The sequence below is a fragment of the Lynx rufus genome, unplaced genomic scaffold, assembly GCF_022079265.1.
Source record: "Lynx rufus isolate CCGP_SWC_20201006 ecotype Redwood Valley unplaced genomic scaffold, mLynRuf1.p SCAF_7, whole genome shotgun sequence".
NCBI classification, from domain to species: domain Eukaryota; kingdom Metazoa; phylum Chordata; class Mammalia; order Carnivora; family Felidae; genus Lynx; species Lynx rufus.
In genome coordinates, this window is record NW_025814889.1 from 81,398,093 (window position 1) to 81,420,190 (window position 22,098).

The 22,098-nt window shown below is 38.3% G+C and overlaps 2 protein-coding genes across 2 annotated transcripts; both read left to right on the forward strand.

Annotated features, from left to right (window-relative positions):
* Positions 1-2,034: 2,034 nt before the first annotated feature.
* On the forward strand, positions 2,035-2,973 carry LOC124502638 (olfactory receptor 12-like). The gene has a single exon (XM_047067356.1). The coding sequence runs from the start codon at positions 2,035-2,037 to the stop codon at positions 2,971-2,973; it is 939 nt and encodes a 312-aa protein (XP_046923312.1).
* Positions 2,974-20,911: 17,938 nt separating this feature from the next.
* LOC124502677 (olfactory receptor 12-like) lies at positions 20,912-21,859 on the forward strand. Its single transcript, XM_047067402.1, has one exon. It carries the CDS (start codon positions 20,912-20,914, stop codon positions 21,857-21,859), a length of 948 nt encoding a protein of 315 aa, XP_046923358.1.
* Positions 21,860-22,098: the final 239 nt, after the last annotated feature.

Sequence of the window (22,098 nt, forward strand, 5' to 3'; positions counted from 1 at the left end):
ACTGGTGAGAGAGAGACTGTTGTCCCTGGTTAATATCTTGCAGAGGGAATGCTCACCACTTTGGTTTCCATCCTCATGAGAGAACTTCTCTTAGGAGCCACCCCAGGTCTGGTTGATTTAATCAATGAAAGAGCACATTAAAAAAAAGAGAGAGAGAGAGAGAGAGAGAGAGAAACTACAATTGTTGCTGGTACTTGTTCATCTTAGTGATTGGACTCTGATCTGAACAGTGAGGAAATACAATCCATTTTGCAGGAAGACTTCCTGTTAAACTAAAGTGTGCTTTTCATACTTTTGTTTCTTCATGATTTCACATATAGTAGAAGGTTTACAAGGTAAGAAATGTGTTCATTCTTAAGAATATCGTTTATATTTAATTTGTTTATTCTCAACACTTCTTTTTTAGATAATTTTAGCTATATCTTTCTTTTTTTCCCAATTTTTCTGTTGAAGTCAGAAACTTCTTTATGTAAAACATGAATTTAAGGAAACCATGCATTTTTGTAGTTGATAGGCCCTACCAGAGTATATTTTGGTGATTCTCCTGCCTGCTAAAATCAATCAGTCAATATTTCTGTTAACCTTTAGTTTTTTTAAGAAAGTAAGTTTCATACATACTGAACCAAATTGACTCTAATATACTTCCATAGTCCCAACTGTCTTAAAAGAATGTCAAAATTAGTGAAACCATACCAGTGACAACAATAAAAATTACAAGAGACATTATAAGGCATTTTATAATTTATATAACATATAATTTTATTTATGTATTATAATTCTATAATTTACATAATGATTTATGTAAATACACAGAATTATAATTTTTATACTTATAAAATTATAAAAGACATTTTCATAGTATGTGAATCATTGAATTTCTTGTTTGCCAGTTTTCTTTTACATGTTTTGATTATTGAATAGTAAACCCCTTTGCTGCTCAATCTCATGACTCTAAAGAAGCCTTTTAAATGTGTTTTTGTCTTAATTTCCCCATACATAAAACAAAATAAAAATTACTTCCTCCCTCTACCACAATATTTTAAGAATGCTTTATAGCCATAATAGTATATGCTGAAATCAATATAATGTAAGCTTGTTTAAATACATATTTCTTCCTTTTTTTCCATTTATACCTATCTTTAAATTGTCCTGTGTGTGTTCTATCCTCCCCATTCACAGATCTTTGTATTTTTTGTTAGATTTGTCTGTTTCTGAAAGGATAGAAAAATCGCTACCCAAGATCTTAGAATTCCTCACTTGCATTCCACTCTGTAAATTCCAAAGGAAATCAGAGAGGGAAAGAAGGAAGGAAAGAAGAAGAGAAAAAAATAAAAATCTGATTACATTGTGTTCAGAAAATATATGCAAGAATCACTTCTGTTTTTAGCAGATGAACTGTGCCACATTAAAGTGCATGTCACTATAGGGACAAAAATAATGGAAGAAATAAGATGAAGTTAATGGGTAAAAGGATGATGCCTTTGTCAGAATTTGAAGGTTTTCTCTCCATATAAGAAAGATGGATAGATACAGTATTAGTATATCATTTTTCTATAATAGATAAGGAAACTAAATTATTTCTTTAAGATAAAATGAGACCATCAATTGAATGGATTTTCATTACAAATGAGAATTTAAGTGCATTGTAATGTCTGTGAGAAATACTGTCCACTAGAAGAGCCAACTTTCAATGGCAGTAACTGATAATAAATCAAGAGGGGAAAACAAAGAGCAAGCTCTTGTTTCCAGACAGTTTCCTGGAATCTCCATTTCCCCAAAGTACACCTTGAGGGCACATCCTCATTATTTGCAAAATAAGTATATCTAAAGAGGCTGACCAATGAGATTGGCTTCTTCATTAGGAAGACTTTTTAAAAACAGTAATCTGTCCTTTATTGGTGTTGTGTGATTTATTGGAAACAATATGATGAAAATTTTCCACGCTGGGTTTTAGTTATTTTTCCTAAAACAAGCATTCTGATGACTCATTTCTTTCATTTTTACCATCTCTCCAATTCCACCTACATCTCAGCCATGAAGAGCGAGCCTAACAGGAATTACTCAGAAGTGACTGAGTTTGTTCTACTAGGATTCATAACCCCTCCAAAAGTACAGATCCTCTTATTCCTAGTGTTCTTGCTGATCTACGTGGTCACTGTGGTGGGAAATATTAGCATGATAATTGTCATTAAGGTGGACTCCAGACTTCATATGCCTATGTATTTCTTCCTTAGAAACTTGTCCTATTTAGATCTCTGCTACTCCACAGTCATTGCTCCCAAAACTTTAGCCAACTTCCTGTCTAAGGGAAAGAAGATTTCTTACAATGGCTGCGCAGCCCAATTTTTCTTCTTTGCCCTGTTTGTCACAACTGAAGGCTTTCTTCTGGCTGTCATGGCATTTGATCGATTCTCGGCCATTTGTTCCCCTCTCCTTTACCCCGTGCACATGTCCCAGAAAGTCTGTGCTCAGTTGGTGACTGGATCCTACATCTGTGGAGGCATCAACTCCATGGTTCAAACAGGTTTCACCTTCAGTTTGCGTTTCTGTGGAGAAAACAGACTAGACCACTTTTTCTGTGATGTCCCAGCCCTGATCAAGATCTCCTGTGCGGACACATCTGTGAACGAGGTTGTGTTGTTCATTCTCTCGGCCGTCATTATCATCACCACCACAACGGTCATTGTGGTTTCCTATGCTTACATCCTGTCCACTGTCCTGAAGATCCCCTCGACCCATGGCAGGGGTAAGACCTTCTCCACCTGTGGCTCCCATATAGCAGTGGTGAGTTTATTCTATGGGGCTGTATTCTTCATGTATGCCCAGCCTGGGGCTATCTCCTCTCCAGAGTCAAACAAGATTGTAGCTGTGCTGTACACACTGGTAATACCGATGCTAAACCCCCTAATATACAGTCTGAGAAACAGAGATGTGCAAGAGGCTATGAAAAGAATACTACTACACAGGAAATGATTCCTCCCCTGATAATTGTAAAACCATCATTCAGTGGACACATTTTGTTTCCTAAGGGTCTCAGTTATCCTTGTTCTTGTAAAATTAGTATTATCAAAGATATTTTTATATACAGCAACAAATGTTTTTCTAAGTGTTACAAAATGGTATTTCTATGCTTAGAATATATGAAAAAATTATCTGTTTTCAATTTCTGATGTGATAATGTTTTCATTTCAATTTTGCTTTAAGAAGTAAATGGTAAGAGCTGCTAGTATATAATAATTAAAATATTACATCTGTGTGAATGATTCTTTAACTTTTCTGCTTTACAAAACAAGTAAACTGATATTTTTTTAAAGCATTTTATTTAGAGAGAGAGAGAGAGAGTGCATGCGCATGAGCAGGGGAGGGGCGGAGAAAGGGGGAGAGAGAGAATTCCAGGCAGACTCCACACTGTCAGTGCAGAGCCCCACGTGGCACTTGAACTCACCATCTGTGAAGTGATAACCTGAGCTGAAATCAAGAGTTGGATGTTTGACTGAGCCACCCAGGCAACCCCTGGTATTTGTTTGGAAAAGAGAACAGCCACACTGTATAGGTGGCAAAACAGAACAGTAATGGTTACATAGAACACTTTTAAGTAAAGGCCCCCTTTTTCCCAGAGATCCAGGTTTATATTCTGAAAAGTACCATCCTTAGCATTACTACTGCTATAAAAACAGGACGCACAATATCTTATTTGATTTGAGAAGCAATTATTCACATGGAAATATGTGTCAATAATGCTCTATTAAGTTTTTATTTCTTCATTTTCTTCTTAGTATAAAATGATATGTTTTATAATAAAAGCTGAAGCATAAAAAGCAAATACCATTTTTATCAACATTTTCAAATGAGGAAATTGAGGCAGTTGGGAACTAAGGAGCTTGGTGTAGCCACAATGCAACACTAATATGGCACCAGAATTTTTATTATTCTAATATATGCTGTAAAGCATGTGGAATATTCTAAAAATATAATCTCACAATCTAGAAACAACCATTTTTGAAGGACGTATAGTTATGTGGCCAGTCTTTAAACTGTAACAGATCTGACCCATTATCCTGTCATTAATTGTGCAAATGTAATTCTGTATTTATTTTCTTATGAAATTTTAATCTATTTTGCATGTAAAGCAGTATGACATTTGCATACCATTTTATTTATCGGTCTTTTTACTTTTAATTTATTGCCTATACTTACCCATTCAAAATCAGATAAATATTTTCAAATATTAACGTTTTTCTATAAGATATTTGACTTTTAGTTATTATAAAAGTGATTTTTCTATTTGGTGTGGACTGAGGTACTTGCTCAAGTTTTTTCTTTCTATCAGCTAGAAATACTTAAAAAAATTGTTTTTAATGTTTGTTTATTTTTGAGAGAGAGAAAGACACAGTGTGAGTGGGGAAGGGGCAGAGAGAGAGGGAGACACAGAATCCAGAGCAGGTTTCAGTCTCTGAGCTGTCCAGCACAGAGCCCGACACAGGGCTCGAATTCACAAACCGTGAGATCATGACCTGAGCCAAAGTCGGACACTTAACTGAGTGAGCCACCCAGGCGCCCCTCCATTGACTTGGAATATATTTAATACCTAAAAAAATGTGGAGAGGAAATAAAAGTTTTGCCCTGGTTTGTCATAATGTACAACGCTTTATATACTGCTGAATATAATTTTCGAAAGCTTTACAATGCTGCATTAACCTGATCAGAAGAGAGTTCCATGATATTCTTTGCTAACGTTAAGTGGCTAATTATTGTGAAGTGAAATTTATGATACAGGTATGCGTATATAGAACCGCTCAGGACTCCCTGGAGGGTTTGGCTCCAGAAGAAAACCATGGACGCAGTTGCAGTTGCTGCCATCTGGTGGCTGTCGTCCACTCCTACTAAGTCTGAAGAGAAGAGTCTGGATACTGTGATAGAATGGAACTCCCAAAACAGTGGTTAAAAATTCAAAGTACTTCCTAAATTACTTGGCTTCCACCCCCATCATATTGTCCTGAGCAAGGGAGATTGGTTGACTATAAGCAGACATGTGGAAAGTTACCCTATTCCTCCCTGTCATCCTGAGGAAAAGTTGTCTGGAGTTGCCAGCCCTACTTTCCCACCCCTCCTTTTGTGCTTTTCCTTCACCAAAAATGAATCATGTAAGATCTCGCCCTTGTTTCAGAAAAGGGGTGCGTAGAAAAGGGAAAATATTGGTCAATTATATTATTTCTGAATTTGTCTTATCTTGAGATATATTTTGATAGGATTTTACTGAATGTTATTAGAATTGTATGTTTATCACTGAGACAGAGCATTATTTGTTTCTCTCATACTAATTAGGGCACATTTTGGACTCAAGCTTGTCTGAACATCATTCAAAGATGGAGACTTTTTCCTCCTTGTTTATTCTGAAGAAGAGGTTGTGTAACAATGAAATTATTTCCTCTTTGAAAGTTTATGAGAACTGATGGGAGATGCCATCTGGACAAGGAGTTTCTATTATGGAAAGAGTTTGACTAATGAGTGAGTTGATTTAGTGGTTACCAAAAGTGGTGATAATAAAGACATTTAACAACTTGTTAAGTAATGTTTATATATCAATGTTTAATATATCAATCAATACAAAGTAGCCCCTTTAGTCTTCTTATTAAACTACTTAACTAGTGGTAAAGTTTTCAACACAAATCATCTTAATGTTTCCATGCCATTTCTTTTCCTTCCTCCCTCCCTCTATCCCTCTTCCTTCTTCCCTTTCTTCCTTCCTTCCCTCTTTTTCTTCCTTCCTTCCTTTCCTCCTTCCTTCCTTCCCTCTCTCTTTATTTTTCTTTCTTTCATTCCTTTTCCAAATTGTTGGGAGAAATCTTTGGTTTGATGTGTTATTGCTAAATGCAATTTGATGCGAGGGGACTACACTAAACAAGCCATTACAATAGTTGTCCCATTAAATCAAAGTCATTAGATAATGTGGTGTTTGAAAAAGCAAAATTTTATTTCAGCAAAAGTGTTTATAATGCTGAATCTTCTGAAGCTTCTGCTAAAGTAATACCAATTACATTTAAAATTTCCTAGCTCCTTCTCTTGCTCCTGATGTGAGAAGTCAGTCATTTTTTCATCATTATGGGGAATAATACCTATGGGTTTTGGATAGTTGCTCTTTATTAAGCTGAGGGAAATTGCTGAGTTGTATCAGATATGAATGAATGTCTGGTTTTGTCAAATGCTTTTCCACATCTATTGAGATGATTTTAAATACACACACACATATATACATATATATGATTATTTATGTACACAGGTGATTCTTGAACAACACTTTTGAATTGTGTGGGTCTACTTATATGCACATTTTTTACAACACAGTACTGTAAATGTATTTTCTCTTCCTTATAATTTTCTTATTAACATTATCTTTTCTGTATCTTCTTTATTGCAAGAATACAGTATATAATACATATAGCATAAAAATAGCAAAAAAAAATATGTGTTAATCAATGTGCTTATGTTATCAGTAAGGGTTGTGGTCAATAGTAGACTATTAGTAAGGTTTTGGGGGAATCAAATGTTATATGTGGATTTTCAACTATGTGTGTGGGTCATTCTACACCCCTGACCCCCATGTTGTCCAAGGGTCAACCACATATACACATGCACATACACAGACACACATACACACATACACACATATGCATATATGTGATATGTATTTTTATATATCACATGTTTATATATAATATATAAACTATATGTATATGAATTCATATAGCAAATATTTTCTCATATATAACACACATTTAGTTTATTAAATATAATTGAAATCTATTTTAGTTTGTTTATAGTATAGTAAATTAAATATAGTAAATTAAATTAATTTATTTTTGAACATTAAACCAGCTTTATATCCTAAGATAACCCCTACCTGGGCATGGTGTATGATAGTTTTGATCTTTTTCTAGATTGAATTTACTAAAATTTTGTTTAGAAATTTTGCATCTATGTTCACAACAGATATTGGCTAGTAGTTATCTTCTTCTTTTTCTATCTAGTTTACCATTAACAGTACACTAGCTTCATAGAATCAATTAGGAAATAGTTTCTTGTTTTAAATTCTTTGGGAAAGTTCATGCAGAATTGTTACTAAGGTTTTGCTCAAATGGTTGGTAGAATTCACTAGTGAGCCAAACTGGAGTGTTTCTTTGTGGGATCCTTTTTAACTACAATTTCAATTTTTTGAAGTGTTCTCAGTGAAATAAACTGGGGTACTCATTGGGCTTACCACATTTCTTTCCCATTTTTTAGGAATCACTGTGCTTCATTGTCTACAATCCAATGTCTTCAATGTATATGTGTATATATTCATATGTATATGTGTGTCTGTAAGTGTGTTTGTGCCATAGATAGATAATAGATGATAGATGATGATGATGATGATTGATAGATAGATAGATAGATAGAGGTGCTGAGAGCCAGAGTGAGAAAGAGAGAGAGAGAGAGAGAGAGAGAGAGAGAGAGAGAGATATGTTTCCTTTTTGTTGATTTAGGCTGCTATGACTTCTTCTTGAACAGAATCAGAAGTCTACTCATATCTTTTCTATTTCCCAAGTCAAATTAAACTTCGTTTTCAATCTGCTTGAGTAGTAGGGAAACATTTATTTTAGTTAGATTTTTTTTTTTAATTATCTGTTTAACTAGGGGTTTTCATAGGTAGGGTCAATGTGCCCACTGCTTCTCATTGAACATTGAAGAGTCACTGAAGGCAATTAAGTCCGAATTTTCAGTGGATAAAACTGTTCTATTGTTGATGAAGTTGCCTGCACAGGCTGCCTGAGGTTCAGCGAAGAAAGTTATCTACATCTGTTCCTTTTTTTGAAGGATGGTCTCACTCTTTGAGGGCCAAATTCTTTTGGGGATGACACTTTGATTCTTAAGACCACTTCTATTAGTTCTCAGCATTTTGTATTCCATTCCAGAGAATTACCTTCGATTCTATGGCACAAATGATTTGGGTGTCCATCATTTGTAGACCAGGAATGATTCTTTGTTTCCTATCCAGGAATCTCTGCAGCAGGAGTTAGTCACGTGCTTTTTCTTATTTTTGAAAATGTAAATCACCACATTTGAGTTCATAGGTCTTCGGTCTTTTTACCCCATTGGTGTTATCAATCCTCTTTTCTGGAGAGTAAAACTACGCTTATTCTACTCTGCCTCTCTTGCATTTTGGGAAGACAGACATCTTCGTGCCTCAATAACAATTCACTTTCTTCAAACCAAATGAGGTTCTTTTAAAATTTGTTTTGCTGCGGGGCGCCTGGGTGGCTCAGTCGGTTAAGCGGCCGACTTCGGCCCAGGTCACGATCTCGCGGTCAGTGAGTTCGAGCCCCGCGTCGGGCTCTGTGCTGACAGCTCAGAGCCTGGAGCCTGTTTCAGATTCTGTGTCTCCCTCTCTCTGACCCTCCCCCTTCATGCTTTGTCTCTCTCTGTCTCAAAAATAAATAAACGTTAAAAAAAAAATTAAAATTTGTTTTGCTGCAAAGGATTACTACCTTCCCCCTTCATGGGCAGGCTCTTTTATCTTTTTTTTTCTTCTTGTTAGTGCGTTATTGAGTATTCTTAGTGTAATATCATTGCTGCTGTTACTATGTAGCTTAATATTTCGTAGTTTATGTGAGATATAATAAGAATGATACCTTGCACATATCTATCTATTTATCATGCTATGTTTTACATATATTAATAAATGTAATCCACACAGCAACTCTATGAGAAGTTACATTTGTTATCTCCAGTTTCCAAACAAACAACATATGTGATTGGAAAATGAAAAAAAAAAGAAAAAAGTGAGGGGATGCCTGGTTGGCTCAGTTGCTTCAGTGCCTGACTCTTGATTTCTGCTCAGGTCATGATCTCACAATTTCTGAGGTCGAGCCCCACATCACCTGCCCCTGCCCTCCCATCCCCCATGCTGTCATTGAGGAGCCTGCTTGAGATTCTCTTTCCACCCTTCCCCCACTTATGCACACACACTCTCTCTCTCTCAAAACAAATAAATACACTTAAAAAAAAAGTGGAGGGGCGCCTGGATGGCTCAGTCAGTTAAGCTTCCAACTTCAGCTCAGGTCATGATCTCACAGTTGGTGGGCTCCAGCTATGAGTCCAGCTGTGCTGACAGTGCGGAGCCTGGAGCCTGCTTTGGATTCTGTGTCTCCCTCTCTCTCTGCCCCTCCCCTGCTCATTCTCTCTCTCTCTCTCTCTTGCTCTCTCAAAAATAAGTAAACATTAAAAATTTTTTTAGGACTCGAGAGGAAGATGGCGGCGTAGGAGGACGCTGGGCTCACCGCGCGTCCTGCTGATCACTTAGATTCCACCTACACCTGCCTAAATAACCCAGAAAACCGCCAGAGGATTAGCAGAACGGAGTCACCGGACCCAAGTGCAGACGAGAGGCCCATGGAAGAGGGTAGGAAGGGCGGCGAGGCGGTGCGCGCTCCACGGACTGGCGGGAGGGAGCCGGGGCAGAGGGGAGGCTCGCCAGCCAAGCAGAGCCCCCGAGTCCGGCTTGCAATAGCGGAGGGGCCTGACGGACTGTGTTCCGACAGCAAGCGCGACTTAGCGTCTGGGAGGTCATAAGTTAACAGCTCTGCTCTGAAAGCGGGAAGGCTGGAGGACAAAGGGAGGGTGAGCTGCGGAGCCCCCGGACTACAGAGCTCAGTTTGGAGGGGAACAAAGGCGCTCGCCAGCGCCATCTCCCCCGCCCATCCCCCAGCCAAAATCCCAAAGGGAACCGGTTCCGGCCAGGGAAATTGCTCGCTCCGCGCAAACACCCAAATCTGTGCTTCTGTGGAGCCAAACCTCCGGCAGCGGATCTGACTCCCTCCGGCTGCCACAGGGCCCCTCCTGAAGTGGATCACCTAAGGAGAAGCGAGCTAAGCCTGCCCCCCCTGCCGCCGTGCACCTTGCCTTCCCACCCCAGCTAATTCGCCAGATCCCCAGCATCACAAGCCTGGCAGTGTGCAAGTAGCCCAGACCGGCCACGCCACCCCACAGTGAATCCCGCCCCTAGGAGAGGGGAAGAGAAGGCACACACCAGTCTGACTGTGGCCCCAGAGGTGGGCTGGGGGCAGACATCAGGACTGACTGCGACCCTGCCCACCAACTCCAGTTATACACCACAGCACAGGGGAAGTGCCCTGCAGGTCCTCACCACTCCAGGGACTATCCAAAATGACCAAGCGGAAGAATTCCCCTCAGAAGAATCTCCAGGAAATAACAACAGCTAATGAGCTGATCAAAAAGGATTTAAATAATATAACAGAAAGTGAATTTAGAATAATAGTCATAAAATTAATCGCTGGGCTGGAAAACAGTATACAGGACAGCAGAGAATCTCTTGCTACAGAGATCAAGGGACTAAGGAACAGTCACGAGGAGCTGAAAAACGCTTTAAATGAAATGCAAAACAAAATGCAAACCACCACGGCTCGGATGGAAGAGGCAGAGGAGAGAATAGGTGAACTAGAAGATAAAGTTATGGAAAAAGAGGAAGCTGAGAAAAAGAGAGATAAAAAAATCCAGGAGTATGAGGGGAAAATTAGAGAACTAAGTGATACACTAAAAAGAAATAATATACGCATAATTGGTATCCCAGAGGAGGAAAAGAGAGGGAAACGTGCTGAAGGGGTACTTGAAGAAATTATAGCTGAGAACTTCCCTGAACTGGGGAAGGAAAAAGGCATTGAAATCCAAGAGGCACAGAGAACTCCCTTCAGACGTAACTTGAATCGATCTTCTGCACGACATATCATAGTGAAACTGGCAAAATACAAGGATAAAGAGAAAATTCTGAAAGCAGCAAGGGATAAACGTGCCTTCACATATAAAGGGAGACCTATAAGACTCGTGACTGATCTCTCTTTTGAAACTTGGCAGGCCAGAAAGAATTGGCACGAGATTTTCAGTGTGCTAGACAGAAAAAATATGCAGCCAAGAATCCTTTATCCAGCAAGTCTGTCATTTAGAATAGAAGGAGAGATAAAGGTCTTCCCAAACAAACAAAAACTGAAGGAATTTGTCACCACTAAACCAGCCCTACAAGAGATCCTAAGGGGGACCTTGTGAGACAAAGTACCAGAGACATCACTACAGGCATAAAACATACAGACATCACAATGACTCTAAACCCGTATCTTTCTATAATAACACTGAATGTAAATGAACCAAATGCGCCAACCAAAAGACATAGGGTATCAGAATGGATAAAAAAACAAGACCCATCTATTTGCTGTCTACAAGAGACTCATTTTAGACCTGAGGACACCTTTAGATTCAGAGTGAGGGGATGGAGAACTATTTATCATGCTACTGGAAGCCAGAAGAAAGCTGGAGTAGCCATACTTATATCAGACAAACTAGACTTTAAATTAAAGGCTGTAACAAGAGATGAAGAAGGACATTATATAATAGTTACAGGGTCTATCCATCAGGAAGAGCTAACAATTATAAATGTCTATGCGCCGAATACCGGAGCCCCCAAATATATAAAACAATTACTCATAAACAGAAGCAACCTTATTGATAAGAATGTGGTAATTGCTGGGGACTTTAACACCCCACTTACAGAAATGGATAGATCATCTAGACACACGGTCAATAAAGAAACAAGGGCCCTGAATGAGACACTGGATCAGATGGACTTGACAGATATATTTAGAACTCTGCATCCCAAAGCAACAGAATATACTTTCTTCTCGAGTGCACATGGAACATTCTCCAAGATAGATCATATACTGGGTCACAAAACAGCCCTTCATAAGTTTACAAGAATTGAAATTATACCATGCATGCTTTCAGACCACAATGCTATGAAGCTTGAAATCAACCACAGGAAAAAGTCTGGAAAACCTCCAAAAGCGTGGAGGTTAAAGAACACCCTACTAACGAATGAGTGGGTCAACCAGGCAATTAGAGAAGAAATCAAAAAATATATGGAAACAAACGAAAATGAAAATACAACAATCCAAACGCTTTGGGACGCAGCGAAGGCAGTCCTGAGAGGAAAATACATTGCAATCCAGGCCTATCTCAAGAAACAAGAAAACTCCCAAATACAAAATCTAACAGCACACCTAAAGGAAATAGAAGCAGAACAGCAAAGGCAGCCTAAACCCAGCAGAAGAAGAGAAATAATAAAGATCAGAGCAGAAATAAACAATATAGAATCTAAAAAAACTGTAGAGCAGATCAACGAAACCAAGAGTTGGTTTTTTGAAAAAATAAACAAAATTGACAAACCTCTAGCCAGGCTTCTCAAAAAGAAAAGGGAGATGACCCAAATAGATAAAATCATGAATGAAAATGGAATTATTACAACCAATCCCTCAGAGATACAAACAATTATCAGGGAATACTATGAAAAATTATATGCCAACAAATTGGACAACCTGGAAGAAATGGACAAATTCCTGAACACCCACACTCTTCCAAAACTCAATCAGGAGGAAATAGAAAGCTTGAACAGACCCATAACCAGTGAAGAAATTGAATCAGTTATCAAAAATCTCCCAACAAATAAGAGTCCAGGACCAGATGGCTTCCCAGGGGAGTTCTACCAGACATTTAAAGCAGAGATAATACCTATCCTTCTCAAGCTATTCCAAGAAATAGAAAGGGAAGGAAAACTTCCAGACTCATTCTATGAAGCCAGTATTACTTTGATTCCTAAACCAGACAGAGACCCAGTAAAAAAAGAGAACTACAGGCCAATATCCCTGATGAATATGGATGCCAAAATTCTCAATAAGATACTAGCAAATCGAATTCAACAGCATATAAAAAGAATTATTCACCATGATCAAGTGGGATTCATTCCTGGGATGCGGGGCTGGTTCAACATTCGCAAATCAATCAACGTGATACATCACATTAACAAACAAAAAGAGAAGAACAATATGATCCTGTCAATCGATGCAGAAAAGGCCTTTGACAAAATCCAGCACCCTTTCTTAATAAAAACCCTTGAGAAAGTCGGGATAGAAGGAACATACTTAAACATCATAAAAGCCATTTATGAAAAGCCCACAGCTAACATCATCCTCAACGGGGAAAAACTGAGAGCTTTTTCCCTGAGATCAGGAACACGACAGTGATGCCCACTCTCACCGCTGTTGTTTAACATAGTGCTGGAAGTTCTAGCATCAGCAATCAGACAACAAAAGGAAATCAAAGGCATCAAAATTGGCAAAGATGAAGTCAAGCTTTCGCTTTTTGCAGATGACATGATATTATACATGGAAAATCCGATAGACTCCACCAAAAGTCTGCTAGAACTGATACATGAATTCAGCAAAGTTGCAGGATACAAAATCAATGTACAGAAATCAGTTGCATTCTTATACACTAACAATGAAGCAACAGAAGGACAAATAAAGAAACTGATCCCATTCACAATTGCACCAAGAAGCATAAAATACCTAGGAATAAATCTAACCAAAGATGTAAAGGATCTGCATGCTGAAAACTATAGAAAGCTTATGAAGGTAATTGAAGAAGATTTAAAGAAATGGAAAGACATTCCCTGCTCATGGATTGGAAAAATAAATATTGTCAAAATGTCAATACTACCCAAAGCTATCTACACATTCAATGCAATCCCAATCAAAATTGAACCAGCATTCTTCTCGAAATTAGAACAAGCAATCCTAAAATTCATATGGAACCACAAAAGGCCCCGAATAGCCAAAGGAATTTTGAAGAAGAAGACCAAAGCAGGAGGCATCACAATCCCAGACTTTAGCCTCTACTACAAAGCTGTCATCATCAAGACAGCATGGTATTGGCACAAAAACAGACACACAGACCAATGGAATAGAATAGAAACCCCAGAACTAGACCCACAAACGTATGGCCAACTCATCTTTGACAAAGCAGGAAAGAACATCCAGTGGAAAAAAGACAGCCTCTTTAACAAATGGTGCTGGGAGAACTGGACAGCAACATGCAGAAGGTTGAAACTAGACCACTTCCTCACACCATTTACAAAAATAAACTCAAAATGGATAAAGGACCTAAATGTGAGACAGGAAACCATCAGAACCTTAGAGGAGAAAGCAGGAAAAGACCTCTCTGACCTCAGCCGTAGCAATCTCTTACTCGACACATCCCCAAAGGCAAGGGAACTAAAAGCAAAAGTGAATTACTGGGACCTTATGAAGATAAAAAGCTTCTGCACAGCAAAGGAAACAACCAACAAAACTAAAAGGCAACCAACGGAATGGGAAAAGATATTTGCAAATGACATATCGGACAAAGGGCTAGTATCCAAAATCTATAAAGAGCTCACCAAACTCCACACCCGAAAAACAAATAACCCAGTGAAGAAATGGGCAGAAAACATGAATAGACACTTCTCTAAAGAAGACATCCAGATGGCCAACAGGCACATGAAAAGATGTTCAGCGTCGCTCCTTATCAGGGAAATACAAATCAAAACCACACTCAGGTATCACCTCACGCCAGTCAGAGTGGCCAAAATGAACAAATCAGGAGACTATAGATGCTGGAGAGGATGTGGAGAAACGGGAACCCTCTTGCACTGTTGGTGGGAATGCAAACTGGTGCAGCCGCTCTGGAAAGCAGTGTGGAGGTTCCTCAGAAAATTAAAAATAGACCTACCCTATGACCCAGCAATAGCACTGCTAGGAATTTACCCAAGGGATACAGGAGTACTGATGCATAGGGGCACTTGTACCCCAATGTTCATAGCAGCACTCTCAACAATAGCCAAATTATGGAAAGAGCCTAAATGTCCATCAACTGATGAATGGATAAAGAAATTGTGGTTTATATACACAATGGAATACTACGTGGCAATGAGAAAAAATGAAATATGGCCTTTTGTAGCAACGTGGATGGAACTGGAGAGTGTGATGCTAAGTGAAATAAGCCATACAGAGAAAGACAGATACCATATGGTTTCACTCTTATGTGGATCCTGAGAAACTCAACAGGAACCCATGGGGGAGGGGAAGGAAAAAAAAAAAAAGAGGTTAGAGTGGGAGAGAGCCAAAGCATAAGAGACTGTTAAAAACTGAGAACAAACTGAGGGTTGATGGGGGGTGGGAGGGAGGGGCGGGTGGGTGATGGGTATTGAGGAGGGCACCTTTTGGGATGAGCACTGGGTGTTGTATGGAAACCAATTTGTCAATAAATTTCATATAAAAAAAAATAAAAAAAAAATTTTTAAAAAGTGGAGATAGTGAAAAGTATGCTAAAACAAGAAATTTAAGGGGCTCCTGGGTGGATCAATTTGTTAAGCTTCTGACTCTTGATTTCACCTTAGGTCAGGATCTCACAGTTTCGTGAGTTCAATCCCTCGGTACACTGACCATGCACACTGACCATGCAGAACCTGCTTGGGATTCTCCCTCTCTCCCTCTCTCTGCCCCTCCCTTGCTTGCATTCTCTCTGTCTCTCTCAAAATAAATAAATAAATATTTTCAAAAAATAAGAAATTTAAATATGTTTGATACCCAGTGTTGGGGAGGGATTATGAGTGCTGGTAGAGTTGAGTATATAAACACTCAAAGATAAATAGATTTAAGTAAAAAGTCAAAATGAAAACAGTTTGAGACAATGAAGATATATAATACAAGAATACTCAAGTAACTGTACATCAGGATAGTAGGAGTGTTACAGAATTTTAAAGTAGTTGGTAGCTATTATAAGGTATTTTGTAAAACATGATTTTATATACACAAGTTTACAAAAAAGAAATAACAAAATAAATTTAATATTAATTATATACCATGTATTGTGATGATATTAATTGACTGAATGATGCACATTAAAAAATAATTTGCAGGGTGCCTGGGTGGTTCAGCAGGCTAAGCATCTGACTCTTGATTTCTGTTTAGGTCATGATCTCATGGTGATGAGATCAAGCCCTGTGTTGGCTTCACACTGAGCATGGAGTCTGCTTAACCTTCTCTCTCCCTCTCTCTCTCTCGCCCCGTCCCCTGCTTGCACTCTCTCTCTCTCTCTCAAAACAAATAAATAAAATCTTTAAACAATAATTTGCAAATCTGAAGGGTAAAAAAATCACTGATATTCCTTGCTTTCATTGTCCATTATTCTTGACTTGTAGGTGTATCACTTATAACTTTTAATACTAATAATTTTCAGTTAGGAGTTGTTTTTAGAATTTGATATAAATCAGAAAACCTATTTGCCATTTTATTTATTTATTTAGTTAGTTTATTTACTTTATTTTTGAGAGAGAGAATGGGGGAGAGGCAGAGAGAGAATCCTAAGCAGACTCTGTGCTGTCTGCAGAGCCTGACATGGGGCTTGATCTCACAAACTGTGAGATCATGACCTGAGCTGAAATCAAGAGTTGGACGCTCAACCAACTGAGCCACCCAGCCTCTCTCTCTAACCTGTCATTTAAATGAAAAAAAATTGGGGGGATGCGTGGGCGGCTCAGTCGGTTAAGCATCCAGCTTCCACTCAGATCATGCATCTTGCAGTTTGTGGGTTTGAGCCTTGCTCTGGGCTCTGTGCTGACAGCTCAGAGCCTGGAGCCTGCTTTGGATACTGTGTCTCCATCTTTCTCTCTGCCCCTCCCCCACTGACGCTCTGTCCCTGTCTCTCAAAAATAAATAAACACTAAAAAAAATGTTTTTAAATAAATGAGCAAAATTTTATTTATTATTGGGGTTTCATAAAGTCTCAGAAGTGTCTTCAAATATTCCATGCCAAGACATTTTTACTGTATATAAAATATACTCTCTACTTTTATAGCATTCTTTAAAATGTCTTTTAGAGCCCAAGATAAAAGTAGATGTATAGAGTGGAAATGTAAGTAAAGTAACAGAATGCCTTGGATGTGGGTGAACCTGGTATATCTAAGCAGGATAGATCTAGTTTAAATATCTATTGCATCTGGGGCACCTGGGTGGCTCAGTCAGTTGAGCAACCAGTTCTCAATTTCAGTTCAGGTCATGATCCCAAGGTCATCAGATCAAGGCTCATGCTCAGTGTGGAGCCTGCTTTAGTTTCTCTGTCTCTCTCTCTCTCTCTCTGCCCCTCTCCCACTCACTGTCTCTCTCTCAAATAATAAAACAAAGAAACAAACACCCACTGCATCAGAAAAGCAAGAAATAGGTTGTATATATTCCATATTTGTGTTGGATAAAGACAGAAATTCCTGGAAGTATTATTTGTAAAACAATGCCTTGAAGGATGAGGAATATCCTTTTAGGAGAATCTTTATAATTAATAACGATTTTGATTGACTGTGAGTGACTCAACCACTATTCTTCCAGGAAGCAAAAAGAAGACTAAATTCACTGATTCTTGAACTTCTACATGGAGACTGATTTCTTAAGTCATTTGAAAATCTTAAAGTACATATGAATGCTTTTCCATGTTCGTCTCACTAATAAGAAAATTTTCAATGTTAAGATTAAGAATGAGGTGTGATCCAGGAATCAGTATTAAAAGTAGAGTGAAACAAACCCTCCCCAGCTGATTCTGAGGTATGGGGAAGTTTGGTGAACACTGACCTAATTGACCTCCAGGGCCTTCTTACTTTTCAAAAACATCTGACGTCTGTGTGTGTGTGTGTGTGTGTATTTCTAATCTACTTTCTGGGTTTTAAGAATAACTATATGGCTAGATCAAATTTATGGCAGATCACATATAAGAGGAATCGTCAGTTCTGTCTTCGCAGAATATAAAGAGTAAGATACTTCTTTTTTTTTTTAATTTTTTGAACATTTATTTATTTGTGAGAGACAGAGAGAGACAGAACGCACACGGGGGGAGGGGCAGAGAGAGAGGAAGACACAGAATCTGAAGCAGGCTCCAGGCTCCGAGCTGTCAGCACAGAGCCCAATGCAGGGCTCAAACTCACGAACTGTGAGATCATGACTTGAGCTGAAGTCCAGCGCTTAACTGACTGAGCCACCCAGGCACCCCAAGAGTAAGATATTTCTTGAGTTTCAAACCAAAGATCCAGACTAAGATTTCCTTTTGGTTCAAATAAGTAAAAATGAGGAACGTAAGACTTAGAAATAAAAAGACTTAGAAATAAAGACTTAGAAATAAAAAGACTTCTAATCATAAGACTTAGAAATAAAAAAGTCTGCTTATTGACTATACTCAGAACAAATCTAATATATATTGTGAAGCATTTTTGTAATTAACTACACTTTCGTCAAAACTTCCTTTAAAAGAATAATCAATTATTAAAAAGTTTCAATGAAGCTTCTTTTGGAATCTGCTGGATCTCAAGTAAAGTAAGTGGTTTTTGAACATCAACTTTTTCTGAAGGTAATTTTCTTAGTTTAGCAAACCTTTCTTTTTTTTTCTATTAATCTTTCATAGATCCATTATTTATTGAGCACTTGTTTCTTCCCAGTTGCTATATATTTCATTTAATTTAAACGTATCATTTAATTTAATCCTTATAGTAACAATCCTATGGGGTAAATGTTCTAAGGCATACCTTGCTGATGAGAAAACCAAGGTGAATGAAATGTGAACAATTTTCCCAAGATTAGTTAGCCAGTGAATGGCATGACATGGATTAAAATTCAGATTTATGTGAGTTAAAATGTCACTCTTGGGGCGCCTGGGTGGCGCAGTCGGTTAAGCGTCGGACTTCAGCCAGGTCACGATCTCGCAGTCCGTGAGTTCGAGCCCCGCGTCAGGCTCTGGGCTGATGGCTCAGAGCCTGGAGCCTGTTTCCGATTCTGTGTCTCCCTCTCTCTCTGCCCCTCCCCCGTTCATGCTCTGTCTCTCTCTGTCCCAAAAATAAATAAACGTTGAAAAAAAAAATGTCACTCTTTAAAAAAAATGCCACGATTTTAACTAATAAAACATTTTGACTTTACACACGAAAAAATAGTGACAGAAGCTACACCAGTTTTACTTCTGATTCTGTGGTACTTTCAATTTTATGAAAATTTCTGAGTAACAATGTGACTTCAAATATCATAGTAAGTTCCTTGAAGGGAAAAAAATTGTCAGTTCTGAAATTAAATAAAGTAATGGAACCATAGAATTATAAAATTTCTTATATTTCACTTGAATTTATTTATTTCTTTAAAAATTTTTTTTGATGTTTATTTATTTATTTATTTTTAAATGATGTTTATTTATTTATTTTTGAGAAAGAGACAGAGCACAAGTGGGGGAGGGGTAGAGAGAGAAGGAGACACAGAATCTGAAGCAGGCTCCAGGCCCTGAGCTGTCAGCACAGAGTTGGATGCGGGGCTTGAACCTACGAACAGTGAGATCCTGACCTGAGCCAAAGTTGGATGCCTAACTGACTGAGCCACCCAGGTGCCCTAAATTTAATATTTCTGATACTTAAAAATTACTGACTTTTTTTAAAAAGAGAAGTTCTTTTATTTTTTTAAGTTTATTTATTTTGAGAGAGAAAGAGAGTGGCAGAGGGGTTGAAAGAGAAAGACAGAGAGAATTCCAAGCAGGCTCTACACCATCAGTGTGGAGCCTGACTCAGGGCTCCAACTAACAAACCATGAGATCATGACCTGAGCCAAAACCAGGAGCCAGAGGCCCAACTGACTAAGCCACCAGGTGCCCCCAAATTATTGATATTTTATCCATATGCCTCTTTAGTGCTTAGTATTAAGATGGATAGTTATTTAAAAAGCAAAAAGCAAAACCTATGAAATATTGATATTTTTGGCTCTATTTCCATTGATGCCTTCAGTTTCATTAACACATATACAAGGAAAAAAGGGACTTCTTGTTGGTGAAAGTTAAGCTGGTACTTCAACCATAATACCTCTATATAAATAGAATAATTTCTATAATTGAGATGTTAGCATTTGACAGGAAAAGGCAAAGTCATGCTGGAGTTTGGCTGCCAACAAGGGAGTGGAGGTACCAGAATCAGAGATTAGAGATTTGCAGTAAGTGAAGTAGGAAGTAGAAGTTGAAAAAAGCATTAGTAGAAGAGTTTGATCATTTCATGTGACTTTCTTTGAAACTGGTGCTTCCTTTTGGGATGAGCACTGGGTGTTGTATGGAAACCAATTTGTCAATAAATTTCATATATAAAAAAAAAAAGAAAAAAAAAAGAAAAAAAAAATGAAACTGGTGCTTCATTCTCCCTCCTGAAACAGTAATCCCATGTTTCCTAATGTCTTTTAAATAGCAGAATGTTTTGAGAACCAAATTAACTGTGTCTTTTAGTGGGAAAGGAGATGACCTGTGTTTTCACCCAGTCTTCCATTCCTAACACAAAAATAATTTTTAGGTGTTTGTTTCCTGGTTTATTTATTTGACTAATATTTGTTTGCTTTAGGATGTTCTAGTAATTGTAAAACTGACGGTTGATGGGAGGGGAGGGTGGGTGATGGGTATTGAGGAGGGCACCTTTTGGGATGAGCACTGGGTGTTGTATGGAAACCAATTTGACAATAAACTTCATATATTGAAAAAAAAAGAAAATGGGCAAAAAAAAGGATGGTCTAGTAATTGTAAATATTGCCTTTCACACTCAGTCCCATGTTATTCTCACAGTAATCCCATAATGTAGGTATTATTATTATCTTCCATCTGGTAGAAGATTTCAAGATGTTGAGAGTGCAGGTCATTATTTTGGATTCTATTAGATTGAAAGAGGTAAGATTTGGACTCAGTCCATCTGATTCCACAGCTCTGAACAAATGGCATAAAATGACTGACCCAGACGTCCTCATTTCCCATATTGTGATGACACTAAGTACAAAATATATGATATATTTGGGTACTGGTACTCCCAGGTAAGGCTATTCTGTCAGATGTGTTGCCAAGGACACTTAGCATTTTTTTTTCATTCACTAGGAACTTTGGGAACCAAAAGTTAACAAGGTATTCCACAGGCTTCCTGATCATCCACTCATTTTCTCAGGTCTCAGCTATGAAGAAAGAGCTGAATAGGAATTACTCAGAACTGACAGAGTTTATTCTGCTGGGATTCAGAACATCTCCAGATGTACAGATTTTTTTATTCTTATTCTTCTTGCTTATCTACATGGTCATTGTGGTGGGAAATATCAGCATGATAATTGTCATTAAAATAGACTCCAGACTTCATACGCCTATGTATTTCTTTCTCAGAAATTTGTCCTATTTAGATCTCTGCTACTCCACAGTCATTGCTCCCAAAACTCTGGCTACTTTCTTGTCCACGGACAAGAAAATTTCCTACAATGGCTGTGCAACACAATTCTTTTTCTTTGCTCTTTGTGTTGGGACTGAAGGCTTTCTTCTAGCCGTGATGGCATATGATCGCTTCTCAGCCATTTGCTCGCCCTTCCTCTATACTGTACATATGTCTCAGCAGGCTTGTATTCGTTTAGTGTTTGGCTCCTATATCTGTGGAGGCATCAACTCCATGATCCAAACAGGTTTCACCTTCAGTTTGCGTTTCTGTGGAGAAAACAGACTAGACCACTTTTTCTGTGACGTCCCAGCCCTGATCAAGATCTCATGTGCTGACACGTCTGTGAATGAGATTGTGCTGTACATTCTCTCTGCCCTCATCATCATCACCACCACAACTGTCATTGTGGTTTCCTATGCTTACATCCTGTCCACCGTCCTGAAGATCCCCTCAACCCATGGCAGGGGTAAGACCTTCTCCACTTGCAGCTCTCACATTACTGTGGTGAGCTTATTCTATGGGACGGTATTCTTCATGTATGCCCAGCCTGGGGCCATCTCCTCACCACAGAAAAGCAAGATAGTAGCTGTGTTCTATACTTTTATCATCCCCATGTTGAATCCACTGATTTATAGCCTAAGGAATAGGGAGGTGAAACATGCTGTGAAAAGGATACTGTTGAGAAAATTATCTTTTCATTGACATCCAGCTATCTATAAAACTGTAGAATAGAATAAAAACAATATTTTCAATAATTTGTTATAGAATAGTTTCAACTAAGGCCATCCAAAAGTTTTGAGTATCAAAGTGTTTTTTTTTTTTTTCAGGAGTAGAATTTAGTGATTCAACACTTACATATAACACTCAGTGCCCATCCCAACAAATGCCCTCCTTAATGCCCATCACCCCACCCAACATCCTCCAGCAGCATAATATCAATA

Bases quoted from the DNA above. Each gene is read 5' to 3' on its own strand.
- LOC124502677 (XM_047067402.1), top strand. From the start codon at position 20,912: ATGAAGAAAGAGCTGAATAGGAATTACTCAGAACTGACAGAGTTTATT.
- LOC124502638 (XM_047067356.1), top strand. From the start codon at position 2,035: ATGAAGAGCGAGCCTAACAGGAATTACTCAGAAGTGACTGAGTTTGTT.